This window comes from Limulus polyphemus, unplaced genomic scaffold (genome assembly GCF_000517525.1).
Source record: "Limulus polyphemus unplaced genomic scaffold, Limulus_polyphemus-2.1.2 Scaffold4282, whole genome shotgun sequence".
Taxonomy (NCBI): domain Eukaryota; kingdom Metazoa; phylum Arthropoda; class Merostomata; order Xiphosura; family Limulidae; genus Limulus; species Limulus polyphemus.
The window spans coordinates 79,034-94,518 of record NW_013669892.1 but is presented as its reverse complement, the minus strand read 5'-3'; the positions used below and the strand labels follow the sequence as shown (position 1 = coordinate 94,518).

General features: G+C 35.4%; 1 protein-coding gene across 1 annotated transcript in view; it reads right to left on the bottom strand.

Moving 5' to 3' along the window:
• Window positions 1–2,447: 2,447 nt before the first annotated feature.
• LOC106470907 (ras-related protein Rab-10-like) overlaps window positions 2,448–15,485 on the bottom strand; it is a gene marked incomplete at its 3' end in the record, with an annotated part of 31,035 nt that continues 17,997 nt past the window's right edge. Inside the window, exons 4-5 of the mRNA XM_013931484.2 lie at window positions 10,559–10,648; window positions 2,448–2,549 (exon numbers count right to left, since the gene is read on the bottom strand). Coding sequence (XP_013786938.1) covers window positions 2,448–2,549; window positions 10,559–10,648 — 192 coding nt within the window. The remainder of the gene's footprint in view (window positions 2,550–10,558; window positions 10,649–15,485) is intronic.

The window sequence follows — 15,485 nt, the reverse complement described above, 5'->3', positions numbered from 1 at the left end:
ACTGAAAATACAGAACCTTCCCTGGGAGGTCCCCTCACCACGTACAGGAATCCACGTCGAGGGGATTAAGTAAGATAATGAAAAAATATTCTTCATGAGGTATGCTTACAATCAGCTTGTGCATTATGTCATTCAGTACAGTAGTGTGAACTACATGTTCACCAAGTGATCTGTAACTTGTTTGGCAGGATTATAAGTTAGACATAGTTCAAAGTGCAATAAAACAGTAAAGTTACGTATAAACAGATGTAGACTTAAGCTATTTCAGATAAATAATTGTAGTTTTCTGTCACAATCTGCAGTAATTTTAGAAAGAAAAAAAAGGGTAATTAAGATTTATTTCATTTTTTCTTTTATGATGGTTACAAGGTTGGTCAAGTCCATATAGAGTTAGGGCATAGAAAATAACATAAAACATCAAGTTTTACTGAAAATAAATGTTTGGCATCTATTTAGATTTTAGAGATTACACAAATAAAATTTGAAAATTTTCAGATGAAGAAAAGTATTGTTAATAACATGAAAACTACTTTTCACTCAGAGCAGTAAACACTTTGACCCCATATATTCACAAAGTTTTAGTAAACTTACTTTAAAAAAACCTGATTTTTTTGTGTACAAAATGCTTGTAATGTTTACTGAAAGCTTACCAAATTTTGTGAAGATATACAAAACACATTAAAAGTTATAGTATGGAAACTGTGATTATCACATTGCCCAACTTCACATGGAAAGATTTAATCCCATTGCTATGGATAGGATCAGAGGGCATGCCATCATGTTTGTAGACTTGAATTCAAAATTTTATTAAACTATTATTTTATGAATGTATGTCAATAAATTTGGCATCAAATCATAGATTATAATTCAAATTTTAGTATTATACATTAAGTAATTTCTAAACTTAAAAGTAGATATTAAAATAAATTGCTAAATATCAATTTTTTGTGTATCACATGGTTTCATTTTGCAGGTTTGAAGAATGGTGTCAAGGGAATATGGTGATTGTAAAGGAGATATTTTTCAGACACAAATACAACTTAGTTAAAAAACCTGATAAATTACAGTGGAGTTTTGTAGTATCACTAATTTATAATTTCTTGCTATTTCAAAATGCATATATAAAACTTATAAAAATTATTTTTTTTTATATCCTCCATGTGCGAAAATCGACCAGGCTTAGCATGTACGACACACAAGTACAAAGAAACTTTGTAACATAGCAAGTAGTATAGAGATCATTGTTTTATATACATCTTTTATTTACTGTTCTATGTTTTAAAGAATATAACTGATAATTAAGAATTAATTTGTAAATAGTAATAATACACACAAATACACACACATATATATATATATATATATATATATATGTGTGTGTAATGTATGGTAACTGAGATATGATTGATTTTATAAAACAATGGTGAGTTAGTACTAAGACTAAACATTTGTACTTTATAAAGGCTAGATTCAAGCTATTCAATATGGTAACGTAAGCTGCACGTGTGCCACATGATATACAAGATTTATATGGCATTAATATTACTCACAGATGATTGAAAGGTCAATGATGCAAAACATTAATATATATATTCGAAACGCGTCGGCCAACTCATCACTAACTACAACTTTTACCCGTTGTTCTAACAACGTTAAGACGGCTTATCGACTTCTTGAGAAGAATTCTAAGAAGAAAGTAAACCTACAGACATTGGTCTTGTTTAACAAAATCTGCCTATATATATATATGTAAATAGGTGTATACTGATACAAGATTTAAGCTACTTAGAATAAGTTTATGGTGGTTATGAGGTCAATCAAATCAACCAACTCAGTACAGAGTTAAGGTTGGGCAAATAACAGATAAAATATAAAGTTTAAAAAAAAATTGATAGTTATTTAGGAGGTTATAGAGATTAGGCAAATGAAATTTGACAATTTTCATAAGAAGAAAAGTATTTTTAATCTTAAAATCAAAATTACTTTCCATGTTGGCTAGTCAACATTCAAAAAAAAAATTAAAGAATCTTAATACTTAAACAAAAAGCCTTGTAACACTTACTGATAATTTGCAAAATGACTTGACGGTATGAAAACATTATCAAAAGTTATAGCATGACTATTCTCATTGTTACTTTGATGGTTACAGGCTGTAGACAAAGAGTTAACTGGGTAATGTTTTCAACAAATGCCCTTTGTTAAGCCTGTTATACCAAAACCTCATTCAGTAAACAGTAAACGTTGTTTTACTTCAATAGGTGATATTATTCCACTAACTTAAAAATTCACTGTGTTATTGTATGTTGGTATCTACTTATTTTTATGTAATTGAATCAAGCTGATTTAGTATATGTTTAAATTCGTAATGAACCAGATTTAATAACCAGAAAAGCCTTATCGTAAAACATAAATCTGGTAACTTAGAACCATTAAATGATACAACTCACCTTACTCAAAATTGCATCTGTAAGTTCAATGAAAGCTCGCTCAATGTTAACATTTGCTTTTGCACTGGTTTCCAAAAATCTAATCCCATGTTCTCTGGCAATCTGTGAAAAGTACAAATGTTACTAAAGTTAACATTTTCATTACTAATACTTATCTCTACACACAGATAGCTTTTTCCTCTTAAGTTTGCACCTTCTGCTAAAGAAGTTTGCAAGCCACCAGCCTTGTGAAAACTCCCATCTAATTTCACATGAATTTGCACCACTGCATGACGATGTTATCCTGCAGCAGAGCCTTACACCAATAGGAATCTGACACACCTCCATGCACAATGGCTCCCTCTACATCATGCCCATGAATCCTCATTCTTTGATCAGACAATAAATAAATGTGCACCAGAAAAGTGGGAAGGATGGGTGGAAAAATCTAGGGAGGTATCAATCGGAAATACATTTTCACGTAAGGAAAATATTTACTTTCAAAACAATATCTTACCTATCACGCAGATAGCTATATTCCCATGCTGAGATGGTGGAGGGACTTGATCAAAGATTACTTTGATGAGCTCCCATCAGGAAGCAACCAAAGGAAACCCATGGGATGTGACACCTGATGGCAGGGGCTTGATTGGGGCACACCCATGTAGAATAATAGAAGAGTAAATAAAGTCATAAAGGTGTCCCAAGGACAGGCATAACAGGTACATGGCTGTCTGAGAACTTGCATTGAAACTGTCGGACAGCTATGTGTAGTGAGATTGGGTTTCATTCAGACCATATCTTGTGTGCTCACCTCCTCTACTATCAGACTTAACAGGTTAAAACCAGCTATTGGAAAAGGGCATTTGTGATAAGTTTGTGCTCACTTCCTCTACCATCCATCTCTATGGACCCCATGTCAGCTGTAGGTGGAAGGTACTGTATGGAGTCATGTCTGTATGTATACTTACATAAACCTCTACTCGACCATCAGCAACTACAGGCTTCTTGCCTGCCGAAGGAGTAGGGTATGCGAGTGATACATCATATGGTGTATTTACCTCAACTCTACCATAAGTCTCTACAGGTGCAATGCCAGCTGTGGGAGGAGGGCACCATATTATATACACCACTTGACCATTAGTCTATGGGCTGCAGGAGTGGAGTTAGATTTGAAGGGTGACCTACACTTCACACCAATGTCACCCCAGCAGTTAGGTCCCAATCAGTGAGAATTCTCCATGGCCCACCACCCCAGCAGTTGGGAGATGGTGAGTGGCAAGGAGGGGGGGTTCATATAGATAAGACCCCACAAATGTACTTGAATCCCCACTAATCTTTTAGCCTGGAAAGATCTATTATTGGAGACAGTATAACGTGTGACCACAAAACACTACTTTTAAAAGCCGGTAAATGGTAGCCACATAAGTGGGCAGAAACACTGCTCTGGTGCTGGCTTACAATCTGAATTGGGCATTAAAGTGGTCTAATGGAACTCCCCACCTCACAGTGGGCACTTGTAGAGTCAGAGTGGATAGTATGAACACTTTTAGTTACCCTGGCTTCAAGCAGATTTGGGGTAGGTAAACATTGAGAGGTAACACTAGCCACCCAGTAGGACCCTACAGTGATTGTAAGGTGAGAAAATTTTTATACACTCACCTGCCCATAGACAGAAGTCTAAATTCCTATAGAGCTGAGACAGCCATGTGGAGCTGATAGTTGGTGGAGAAGTTATTGGTTGTCCACATGCCAGCCTGGAGAAGAGCATGAAAAGTCAGTGAAAAAGATCAATAAAGACATTAAAGAGTTCATGTTCATCCACTCACAAAGAGATGTAGACCAAATGGATGACCAGGCAAATCCATCCTGATGGATGGAAAAAGAGAGGATGCAGGTAAAGGAGGGGACCCAAGGAATGAAAAGGACAATGATTGGAACCCCTAAAGGAGAAAGAGCATGACAAACAATGAATGGCTCAGACAGAATACAGAAATCTGTCTGGTACTTAACGAGCATAGAGAAGTGATATAATAAAGAAGAGGTACGGGAGAAAGGTGTGTCTACCGAAAAATGCTACAGAAGGCTAGATAAAGAAGGAACAACCTGGATAAAGAAGGTAAGTGTGATTTAAGAAAATTTGAAAGAATACCATGGCATAGACATCTGAATGATGGTGACCACAGGCAAAGTGGAGAAGGACTTGTGTGTCCAGGGAGTGATTATACATCGAAGAAGTTGTTAGATTCAAGAGGGTCCCAGGTCTACAGTGAGATTCCAGTCAGGCTAAGACGAGGGCGGTAAGATATGTGAATAAGAAAAGGACAGAAAAGGGTAAATAGGACTGGTGAAGAAATTAGCCTGTGGCACCGGAAAAGTGGAAGAATAACCTGCAATGAGAGAGACAGATGACCAACGGTAGAACACAAATGAAAGAAGAGGGAGTATGTTATAAAGCAGGGAGGTCAGAGGGGAAATGGTGAAGGGGAGACCTATGGCAATAAATACATGATGTACTGTGGTGTCTGGAAGAGGAAGAAGAGTGTGACAATAGGAAGGTACGTGATAGGATGATATATTTAGAAAAGTGATGGATATGTGAAGTTGGATCAGAAGAGGTAGTATGTATGGAGGGGGGACCTGGACGGGAGAAGGTGGTTGACAGAAACCAGGGTTGGTATAAACATTGGGAGGCCACTAATAGGATCCTGCAAGAGGTGTTCTGAATCAGAGTAAGGATTTGAGGGGAGGGCAAGCCTGCAGAAAAAGATAGCACCAGAGTTGACTGGAGGCATAGACAGCCAGTACTGAGAAATGGAATGCAGGAGGCCAAAGATAAGAAGAAGGGTTTCAAGAGGTGTGGCAGAGGTATTTATTTGTGGAGTAGTAAGTTCAGAGCAGATCAATGCAGAATGTGGGAGTGGAGGGACCATTCTGTGTGTAGAACATGGTCTCACTGAGAAAGACAGTCACTGACAATGTTCAGTGAAGCTAGAACAAGACCAGTTACGAAACTCACCCGAATGGAATGGGCAAAAAGGAGGAGGACCAAAGTCAGGAAACAGGGGGGGCCTGGAGTGTACATATCCATGGCAGTTAACATGAGACAAGACCATGGATCTGACCAAATGTATAAGAACTAATTGATCCATAAGGAGAGGAAAGAATTGTGGAGATGCCTGGTGGACAGAAAGCAGGTTGAAGAAATGGGTCAAGAGCACAAAGTCAGACTGTCCTGAGAGAAAGGCATCCATAAATAGTTGAAGATCTGGATTGTGAGAAGGTAAGGGAACACTGGAGGTGGTGGTAGAGAGGTCTAGTCACCAAGCAAGATCCTCCAGAAGAGAGAGGGGGATTTGTGAGGTTGGTGGAACCCTGGAAAAGTACCGTTAATCATCAACATTCACTGTAATGGATGAATATGTGTGCAGCCAAGTGAAAGGAGAGATTCCAGAGAAGAACAGGAAAGTACCTCAAGTGCAGAAAGTAAATACAAGGTGTGAAACCTGATGACCAGACACTGAAAGTCTAGCAGGCAAATGGGAGAAGGTTAGGAACATTGGAGACGAGTTGAACAGAATTACTAAGTGAATGGGAACTAGGGCCAGGGGAAGGAAGAAAGGATTAGGAAACTTGACAGGCAATCCCAAATGATCAGCCATTAAAACAGTGAAGGCAAGTGAGTGGAAAAGATGGGAGCAGAAGGTCCCAGCCATATAATGGACACCACCACACAATGGAAGATGGCCATCACATCTTCCACAGGAAAAGAACTTCCATTAGAAATAGTGTTAATTTGTTCTGTATGAGGAGATTCTTCACTCACATCAGATTTAGAAATATTCACATTAAGTTGTGAATTCATATTGAGTTTAACAAACTCAATTAAGTAAAAACTGAAATTAGAAAAATTTTGAAAAAGTCAAAGATCTCAGCAAATTCAAAAACATGTCAATGCACTGTTGTACCGAGGAAAAGAATGAGGGTTCACAAGTGTGAATGTAGAGGGAGGTATTCTGCATGGAGGTGTATTGCACTCCTATTGGTGGAGGACTCTGCTGCATGATTATAGCATAATGCAGTGGCAAATATTCACATTTTCAAGAGATTAGGTGGGACAGGATTCGTACACCTTTGGTGATTTAGATTTCCATGACTTTTCTAAAACTTTCCATAGCCTTCAAAACTGATTTTTGAGACCAAATATAACATGAAATAAATCATGCAATCCACAATAACTGTTTATTCTTTATATATTATGCAAAAGTATATATATGTATGACTACATATGAAAGACAATGATAGGACATAGATTAACAATTCTTTGACCTTTCCACCATTTTTGCAATTTTTTCTTGCACAATTTTTAATTCTAAAGACTTTTCTTATGCCATTTTCCTGAAACTATTTGTTTTTGGCAAATCAGTCATATTGCCTTGTTTTTTGGCCTTGTCAGCAAGATCATCAGCAGCCTCAACTAAGAATGCTATACCTTTTTAAAATATTTGGCATTTAGCTTTAAGTTTTGCAATATCCACAAGAATAAGCTTCTTTTCAGTGTTTTTTTCATTCAGTTCAGCTGTCTCCCTCTGTTGATTGAGGTATTGGTTATATTTCTGTCTATCATTTTGAGCAGCAGTGAGCAGTTCTTTCGAAAAAGGAACTTCCAGAATACCTCCAAACTGACTGCATCATAATTATAGATTAACTGTCGACAAACAAGGGAGACATCCTTCATGTTTTGAAGCACTAACCCTTCATTCATAGAAAGGCCCCTTTCAACTGTTACTTGGCCATGAGAAAGTATCAAAATGAGTTTGACAAGATGCCATAAGGACTCATATCTGTAGCTTGGCCCATGTGTTTGAACTAAAAGCAGTCAAGCCTATCGGTTTTGAGGTCAAATCCTTGATGATGAGGGAATTTGGCTTCAGAACTCTAGATAAAAACATGTCATACTGTCTGATTAAGCAATCACATTCTTCTGCTTTGAGATGTTTCAAATTGACAAGAGAGGTCAATACCTGCTTAAAACAACCCTTATTATCCATCATATCTGAGGCCATTTTTTAGAAGAGAAAAGCAAATGAGTAAATGATTATTTCAACAGACACTTCACTAGCAATTTCTCGATTAAACAGATCAAAACAGACAAACATTCATTGTGAAATGCAAGTGCATTTCTTGGAGTTGCCTTCTATGCACCGATCAATACTTTCATTTTTTCTGTTGCACAAAAACTGGTATCAACATGCTTAGCCAATTTGATATTTTCTGTATTGCTTAAGTCAATTTTCAACAATTTAAATCAGTGTCTGCTCTGGACAGCACATCATGTTTTAAAACCCTTCTCAGAAGATTTCTGATCACAGCTGACAAAAGGTAGTACAGGGTGTTCAGTCTGATATTTCATCACAAATGGAGAGAGTTCTTCAGATATTGAAAAAGGAAAGGATATCATTTGTTGCAAATGTCACAGTATTAAATGCTTGACTTTTTTTTGGTACTGTGTAAGAGTTTGATTTGGCTTCAACTGTTTTTTTCAGAATAATTTCAATTGTCCTTTGTACCCATCGGGTAGAAAAAAATTTCAGTACGTATGTATGAGACCCAGTAATTTTCTCAAAGTCTTCCCATCTGGCTGGAGAATCTTTGAAAAGGTGGTACATTGATTTAAGTATTGCTTCTAAATCCCAATCAGAGGCATTGAAATCATTACAAAGAGCCCCGTGAACTGTGTAGAGACCACACGACCCAATGTTGATTAAAGATGGGTCCAAATTCGTAATTTGAACTCTGATTCTAATTTCTCATGGAACAACCAGTTAACACTTGGACCATCCATCCCTATTTGCAAAAGATGACTAAAATTAAGCTCTTTTGTCAGTTTTAATAAATGGCTTAAGAGATTATTAGCCTGTATGTGACCGAAACATACAGAATCACGAAATCAAGGCATCACAAGATTTTGTTTTGAGTCAAGTTGGTCCTTTTGGTTTTCACCATTTAAGAAGTCATCATACAAGAGCACTATGTCTGTGTCTTTTCCAAGCTTCTGATACAAATTTGACTTGATATATGGGGCCAATCCAAAACAAGCCATATACACACATTTTTTCTCTCCACAATAGAACTTGGATGCAATTTTATTATCTGGTAACATCGTTTTAAATAGTTCGTTTATGTTTTCACAGTTTTTGTAACAGCTAACAATGGCCTTCAGGACTCACAAAATCTCAGCTTTCCACTAATCTTCTTTTAAATATATGAATCCAATCTTCCTGTACTGAATAAACTACATAATGAAGTTCTGACAGCTAGATGAAAAGAAGTGAATCATCCAAAGGCTACTTGTAAAATAACACAACTAAATTGTATTGTACATTTAAATCAATGAAATTCAGTCCATTCTCTTTAATAATTAAATTTAACTTAGGAATATTATTCACTTACTTGCTAGACTACGGCATTGTGTTGATTTGTTGCAACAGTAGGCCTAACCATTGGTGTCCTATCTGGCATTGGCCTAGGTTCAGATGTTATCAAACTGTGTATGGTCAGCATGGCTACTGTTGACAAGTGCAATTTATGCACATTAACCTTGTGCTTTTTGCCCTTCATACGGCTTACAAATGTGGGCTCACCCATACTGCCAACATCGAAGTTTTTTAATGGCACACATTGAAACAAGCATTTTGTTGACGTGCACCCGTAACAAGCCATTCCTTGTACTCATCCTTCAGAAGTCATGCATTGTTAAATATACATTTGCCTGGCATATTTTATGCAAGTACACATTCAAGTCTATACCACAGAACATAAAAATAATGATGGAAAAATTACTTAATTGCTTGAATGGCAAGGCTCAGATATCATTGGCCTCCTACAACCTTGTACTGCTGAAGTAATTCAAGTTGCTATTCATGCATGTGCAGTGCATACTTCACACTAAGGGCTCAACTGAAAGATCATTGCCAATGGGTATTATATGATGTAATCATCAAATAAACAAATTATGGAAAACACTGGTTTATAATCTTGAGAGGAGGTTATTTTCATTTTTTATGACTTTTCCAAAAACATGGGGTTAATTTTCATTTTTCTAAAACTTTCCAAAGCCCATATGAACCCTGAGGTGGGAGTTTTTCAAGGCTGGTAGCTCGCAAATCTCTTTTGGTAGAACACATAACTCGTTTCTATTCAAGTTCACATGTGTGAAGAGGTATCATTTTGGAATTATCAATTTTTTATTCAAGCTTGTTTATCAAATTTAAATAAACAATTAAAATACTGGTCATCAACAAAGTCATTCAAACAAATATTATGCTAGACAGGAGCCTGTATCATTATTTTTGTCATTTTAAAGTCAAGAGATCCCTCCTTATACTGTTATCTTAGTTACATAGTGTATTTATATGGCTCAAGCAACCATCTGTCACGTTGTGTTTAGTGTACTCATATGCAAATAAATGGAGGGTTCTGTATACAATACAAGGTGATTTCTAATAAAGTGGCTAGTCAGTGTATTTAAACTAAACAATCCATATACTGTTATATCAATGAATCTCTGAGTGTGTGTAGTATCTTTTATGATGAGCACTAATATTAGGTGCAAGACCTTGTCAGCAGCAGCTTGGAACAAATGAAGAGTAGTGGAAATAATACATGTAGGTTGTGTTTTGAACAAAAAAATTGACTGGACCTGGTTTATTTTCTATTTAGTTAGGCCAAATGTAATTTGAGGAAATATCTCACTTTCCACTTCAATTGGATACATTTAAAGAAAAATTAATGTCAATAATCATCTTCAGTTTCTTAAAACTCTTTGACAGTTATTTAAATACAAATCCAACTATAAAGAAAAATAATATTTTCTTTAGTTAAAATAGTTCATCAAGATATATTGATGTTTGAAAATATCTCAAGTGGTATTCGTCAAATTTTTCATTACTAGCCGAGTCTTTATGGATTTTACTTGTTATTCTCCTGACAATTTTCTCTGCTTATGAGTCTTCCCTTTAGAACATTTTATAACATTATCATTTAATAAGTTATTTTCTTTTGTACTGAGATCATCTGATAGTCAGTTTACATGTCTTTTATACACTGAGTTAGCTATAGTTTCTACTTACTGCATCTCCACGTTCTTTACTTATCATTCTCTTATCATCCACATCACATTTGTTCCCAAGAATCATCTTTTCCACATCTTCATTTGCATGCTGTAATATATAACATATAAAGATCAAACATGTGACATATATCAGAGAATTAAATTCAATTACTTAAATAAGGTCTATACCTGAACAACCATATGGAACATCCTACTTAAACATAATTTGAAAAATGTATAACAAATATCCTGTTTGAAATGCCAATTAACCGGGTGTGACATAAAACAATGGAAGATTTATGTATTCAGGAAATAATTTACATAAGTAAATCATGCACAAAGTTTTATGCAAGCTTTTATTACACATCTTTTCTAGGGGAACTAAAAATTATGTTGTATCTTATCTTCACTCTTACCCAATTCAGAAACACTTGACACTTGAAATACATAATTATTATCATTTGCAGCAATCATAACAACCAAATGGTAAATCTTCTGACAGGTTAAGAATCAAAAGTGAAACACATGAAAAAAATATTAAGCCTAAGCTATCAATTTCAGCTTAAAAAAAGAAGAAGCATTACTAAAAGTTTTTTTTGGGGAGGGGGAGATACATGAAATAGAACCCAACTGTACATCTTCTTCTTTACTGGGAAAAAATCTGAAAAATGTAACTCAACAATCAACACAAGCAAAAGATAACAGCAAGTTAGGGAACATAATGAAATAAATGCTATACTGTATTTGTAAATTTAAATATTCTGGTTGGTTGAGAAACAAAACTGAAATACGTGAAAATGTTATCAAAATAAGAAAAGAAAATAGAACTGTTAGCTTCAAGGCAAAAACAAAATTAAATGGTATGTCATGTAGAAAATTCAAAAGTTGGAATCAATGTTGGTGAAAGTTAACTATCTACAATGTATTACACAGAAAATGGAAGTCAAAGTTTTCAGAACACTTTGTGAATACTATTTTATATTCTTAAATAACACAATCTCTATATTAAACCTACTAATTTTACTACAAGTTACATAAAGTAACTGGAAAAAGACTTCATATAGAGAATTATACATATTGTTGCATCAGCGAGGTCACGTGACTAGTATCATGCCACGTCCTTCTCGAACCTTCGTGAATTATCGGGAGACTACTAGATTGGGGGTAGTCTGGTATATATAAAACGGTCACAACGTGATGGAACAATGTGTAATTGAACTGAGTATTGTGAGACGTTCTTTGAGAGTTATAGCGTTTGTTATAGAGCGACTGTTGAAATTAAGTGTATCGTAAAGTTGTATTCGGAAAGAATAAACCAGTTTTATTTAAGAAAGGACTTGTGTCGCTAAAGTTTCGTCGGAACGAATTTACGGAAAATTAATTAACGAACGAACAGAGACGTAACAATATTGTACATCTCAACATACCAACGGACGTGCTGAATCAAATTTGTCAACGATAAAAATTAAACGCAGACTTTCTAATGTGATAGTTTGTTTTAAAACAAAGCCAAATTGAGTTTTCTGCTCCGTCCACCGCGGGGAATCGATCCCCATATTTTAGTGATGTAAGTCCTAAAACTTACCGATGTCCCACACGGGGGACTCTAGCATGATAGGACAACCATGTTAAATATGTTTGACACGTCTTTTAGACAATGAAAAATGAGCAAAAGGATTATACAGAATATTATGTGTTTTATTCACAAAAATAAGGCGATACACCGCGATAGCGGGTGATTTATTTTTTTAACAATACTCAAACCCCTTTACATGTACAAATTATAAATAGCAACAAAATTCCACCAAAACGATAGAAAGGTTCTGCAAGTTGTTTGTTTAATATATTTTTCTTTATCCCTTGAAGCAAGTTTCCAATTTACATATTGCTTAAAATGGTGTTACATTGATACGCCAACTAAAACAAACATAAATCTGTTAAATACGAATGTATTATGCGCCCCCCAGTGGCACAGCGGCACGTCTGCGGACTTACAACGCCAGAATCCGGAGTTTTCTTCTGGAAAGGTTAATTGTATTCCTATGTGGGATGTTTTGTTGTAATTTGTGTAACAAGTTTTAACAAGTTATGACGTCAACCTAAGGATGAATGAGCAAATAGAAAAGAGTACCGGAATACATGTACATGTACGTCATTAGAAAAACAGATTTCTGTAAAAGTGATAAGTTTCATAAGGAGGAAAGGTGGTAAGAGTCAGATAGTCAAAACCTTGCTAAATATACAAAAAAAAACAAAAAACTTTTACTTAAATTACAGATTATCCGTTGTTAGGGCTTTTTAATTTAAAAAGCATTTAGAAAATAAAAGTGTATTAAAGACACAAACTTTGGCGGCTGAAAGCTCGGTTTAAAATGGTATAAATATTGTTATGTCTGTTCATTTGTTAATTTCCCGTAGAAATTTTTTCCGAGAAACTTCAGCGATACAAGTCCTTTCTTAACTAAAACGAGTTTATTATTTCTCGATACAACTTTATAATACACAGAATTTCCACAGTCAATACGTTTGCAATCTCGATAACAAAACTCACACTTTATATTACCGTCACTACCGCTCACTTGACTCAAATATCTGTCTCTATCTCTCTCTATGTCTGCAATTATTTGCCGGGCTTATATACTGAAACAGAGGGCGCCTAGGAAAGACTAAAGTTGCCAGGAAACGTCACGATCTTTCGAGAATCTTATGACGTGTTACCAACGTCACGTGACTTCCACTGTCGTAACAATATTTAAAAGAAAGTGAAACCCAAATGATTAAGATAATAAAATTAGACTAAAACAGAAAATATTGCACAAAAAGAAGAAATAAAAACTGCAAATCAAACAAGGCTACAAATATGTATATGAAATAAACCGGCGATCATGATCTATAAACCTAAGATAAATAAATATATATATTATAAAAGGTGGAAAAGATAAATTTGCAAGATCAAGCAAATTTTAGTGTCAGAATTATGAGTATGTGTGTCTAGACCGGTCAGATAGAAGTTACTTATAAGACAATCAGGTTGATTGGGCAACCTGAAGAACCATCAATTTTTGGGCCCATAATGGCACAGCGGCAAGTCTGCGACTTATATCGCTAAACACGAGGTTGCGATTCCGGAATTAGGCACAACAAAGATGACCCATTGTGTAGCTTTGGGCTTAACTACAATCAAACAATTTTTTGGTTATGATGGAAGACTTATGATTATTGAAGATTAATTTTAGCTTATCTCAACAATTAAAATTTGCATTTTTGTAACATTTCATAAGCAGTAGCGTCATTTTACAGAAGGCCTGCTAGGGTGACAAAGAAAACTGGGGTCCTACGCTAAGGAGTAGCTTGTGTTTATATATAAATACCTCCTGACTATGAATGTTTCACAGAAGCTGTACTTGGGTACCCTTACGAGCTTGAGAGGAGGTTGATAATATTGGTGGTAAAACAGCTGGTATGTTTGTTGATAGAATATTTGATGAAATTATGTTTATCAGATAAGGTATTGGTGGTCTTCATGAAACTTTGAGTTATTAAAAGGTTGACTACTACTTAAGAAAGAAGTTAATTTTCGCTTATGTATAGAAAATATTTTTAATGTGTTTTTCTTTTTCTTCAAATATTTTTTTTATATTTGTTATTAAGTTGCTAGTAATTTTTTTTCTTAAAGTGCGAAAAAGATTTGTGGGATTGGGAGAATAATTTGAAACTTATGACAAGATGAATACTACTAGTCTATATTCTGTTTTGTGAACCTTTTTTTCTTTTCAAGAACAGTTTTTCGTTCAGCACATAGCTTTGTGGCTCTGGTTCAATTTCTGTAACTTCTCTGGATCACGTTTTGTTGAAGTCTTGTTGTGGTTCACATCCTACCACTGGCTGAGCACGGCCCAGTGGTTAGCGTGCCGGACTAAAGAGCCGTGGTTCGAAAAAAAAAATTGCATCATTCGTTTAGGATGGCCCACAAGTAGATAATGGGTGGTGTTGACTAGTTCCCCTTGCTCTAGTCTATCACGTAAAAATTAAGGATAGCTCTAAAGTATGTTTGCACGAGATTCAACAAAAACAATCATCAGAAAAAAGATGGTTGGCCAAAAATGTTTAATAGAGATAACAATAGAAATTGAAAATAATTGGAAGAATAAATGCGGAATGGAGATAATGTAAGATGCTGGAAGTTGTTGTTTGTTATTAAGCAACGCCACGGGTATTGAAATCCGGTTTTCTAGCGTTGTAAGTCCGCAGACATACCGCTGTGCCACTGGGAGCAAAAAATGTAAGAAAACAAAGAAGAGACAATTAGAAATATATGGAAGTGTGAAATGGTGCAAAAAATAAGATGAAAGAATATGAATGGATTGATGAGGAAAGAAAGCAGAAAGGAAATGGATGCGGAAGATGGTGAAAGGAAAAATAATGCTCTAACCTAAATTTTCAATGTTGAAATTTAAATGTTACCTAGAAGGAGCTGCGGGTATTAATGATAACATTCAAATCAAAAGGTTTAAGAGACCTAGAACATCTATAAAGTTCTGATGATGTGACGTAAAATTCTCTAGCATATATGAAAGTAGATCATACATCCGAGGTAGTTCATACAATGGAGAGAATGATTTCAAATTAGAGAGTGAACCAATGAATGTGTTAGCTATCGCGGTGTCTTTGTTCGAGCCCCCCAGTGGCACGTCTGCGGACATACAACGCTAGAAACCGATTTTCGATACCCGTGTTGGGCAGATTACAGATATCCATTGTTTCTGAAGAAGAAAGGTCCACCTTTCGAAAGCGCTCGGGTTATAGGGTTTCTATTCATTTCTATAAATAAAATAATGGTAATGAATTAGATGGAAAATGTAGTCAAAGAAAAAAATATAATATGAAATTGTACTGTATAAAATTATGTATCCCCTTCCTACAGAGAAAAGTCTCTAAAAAAAGAA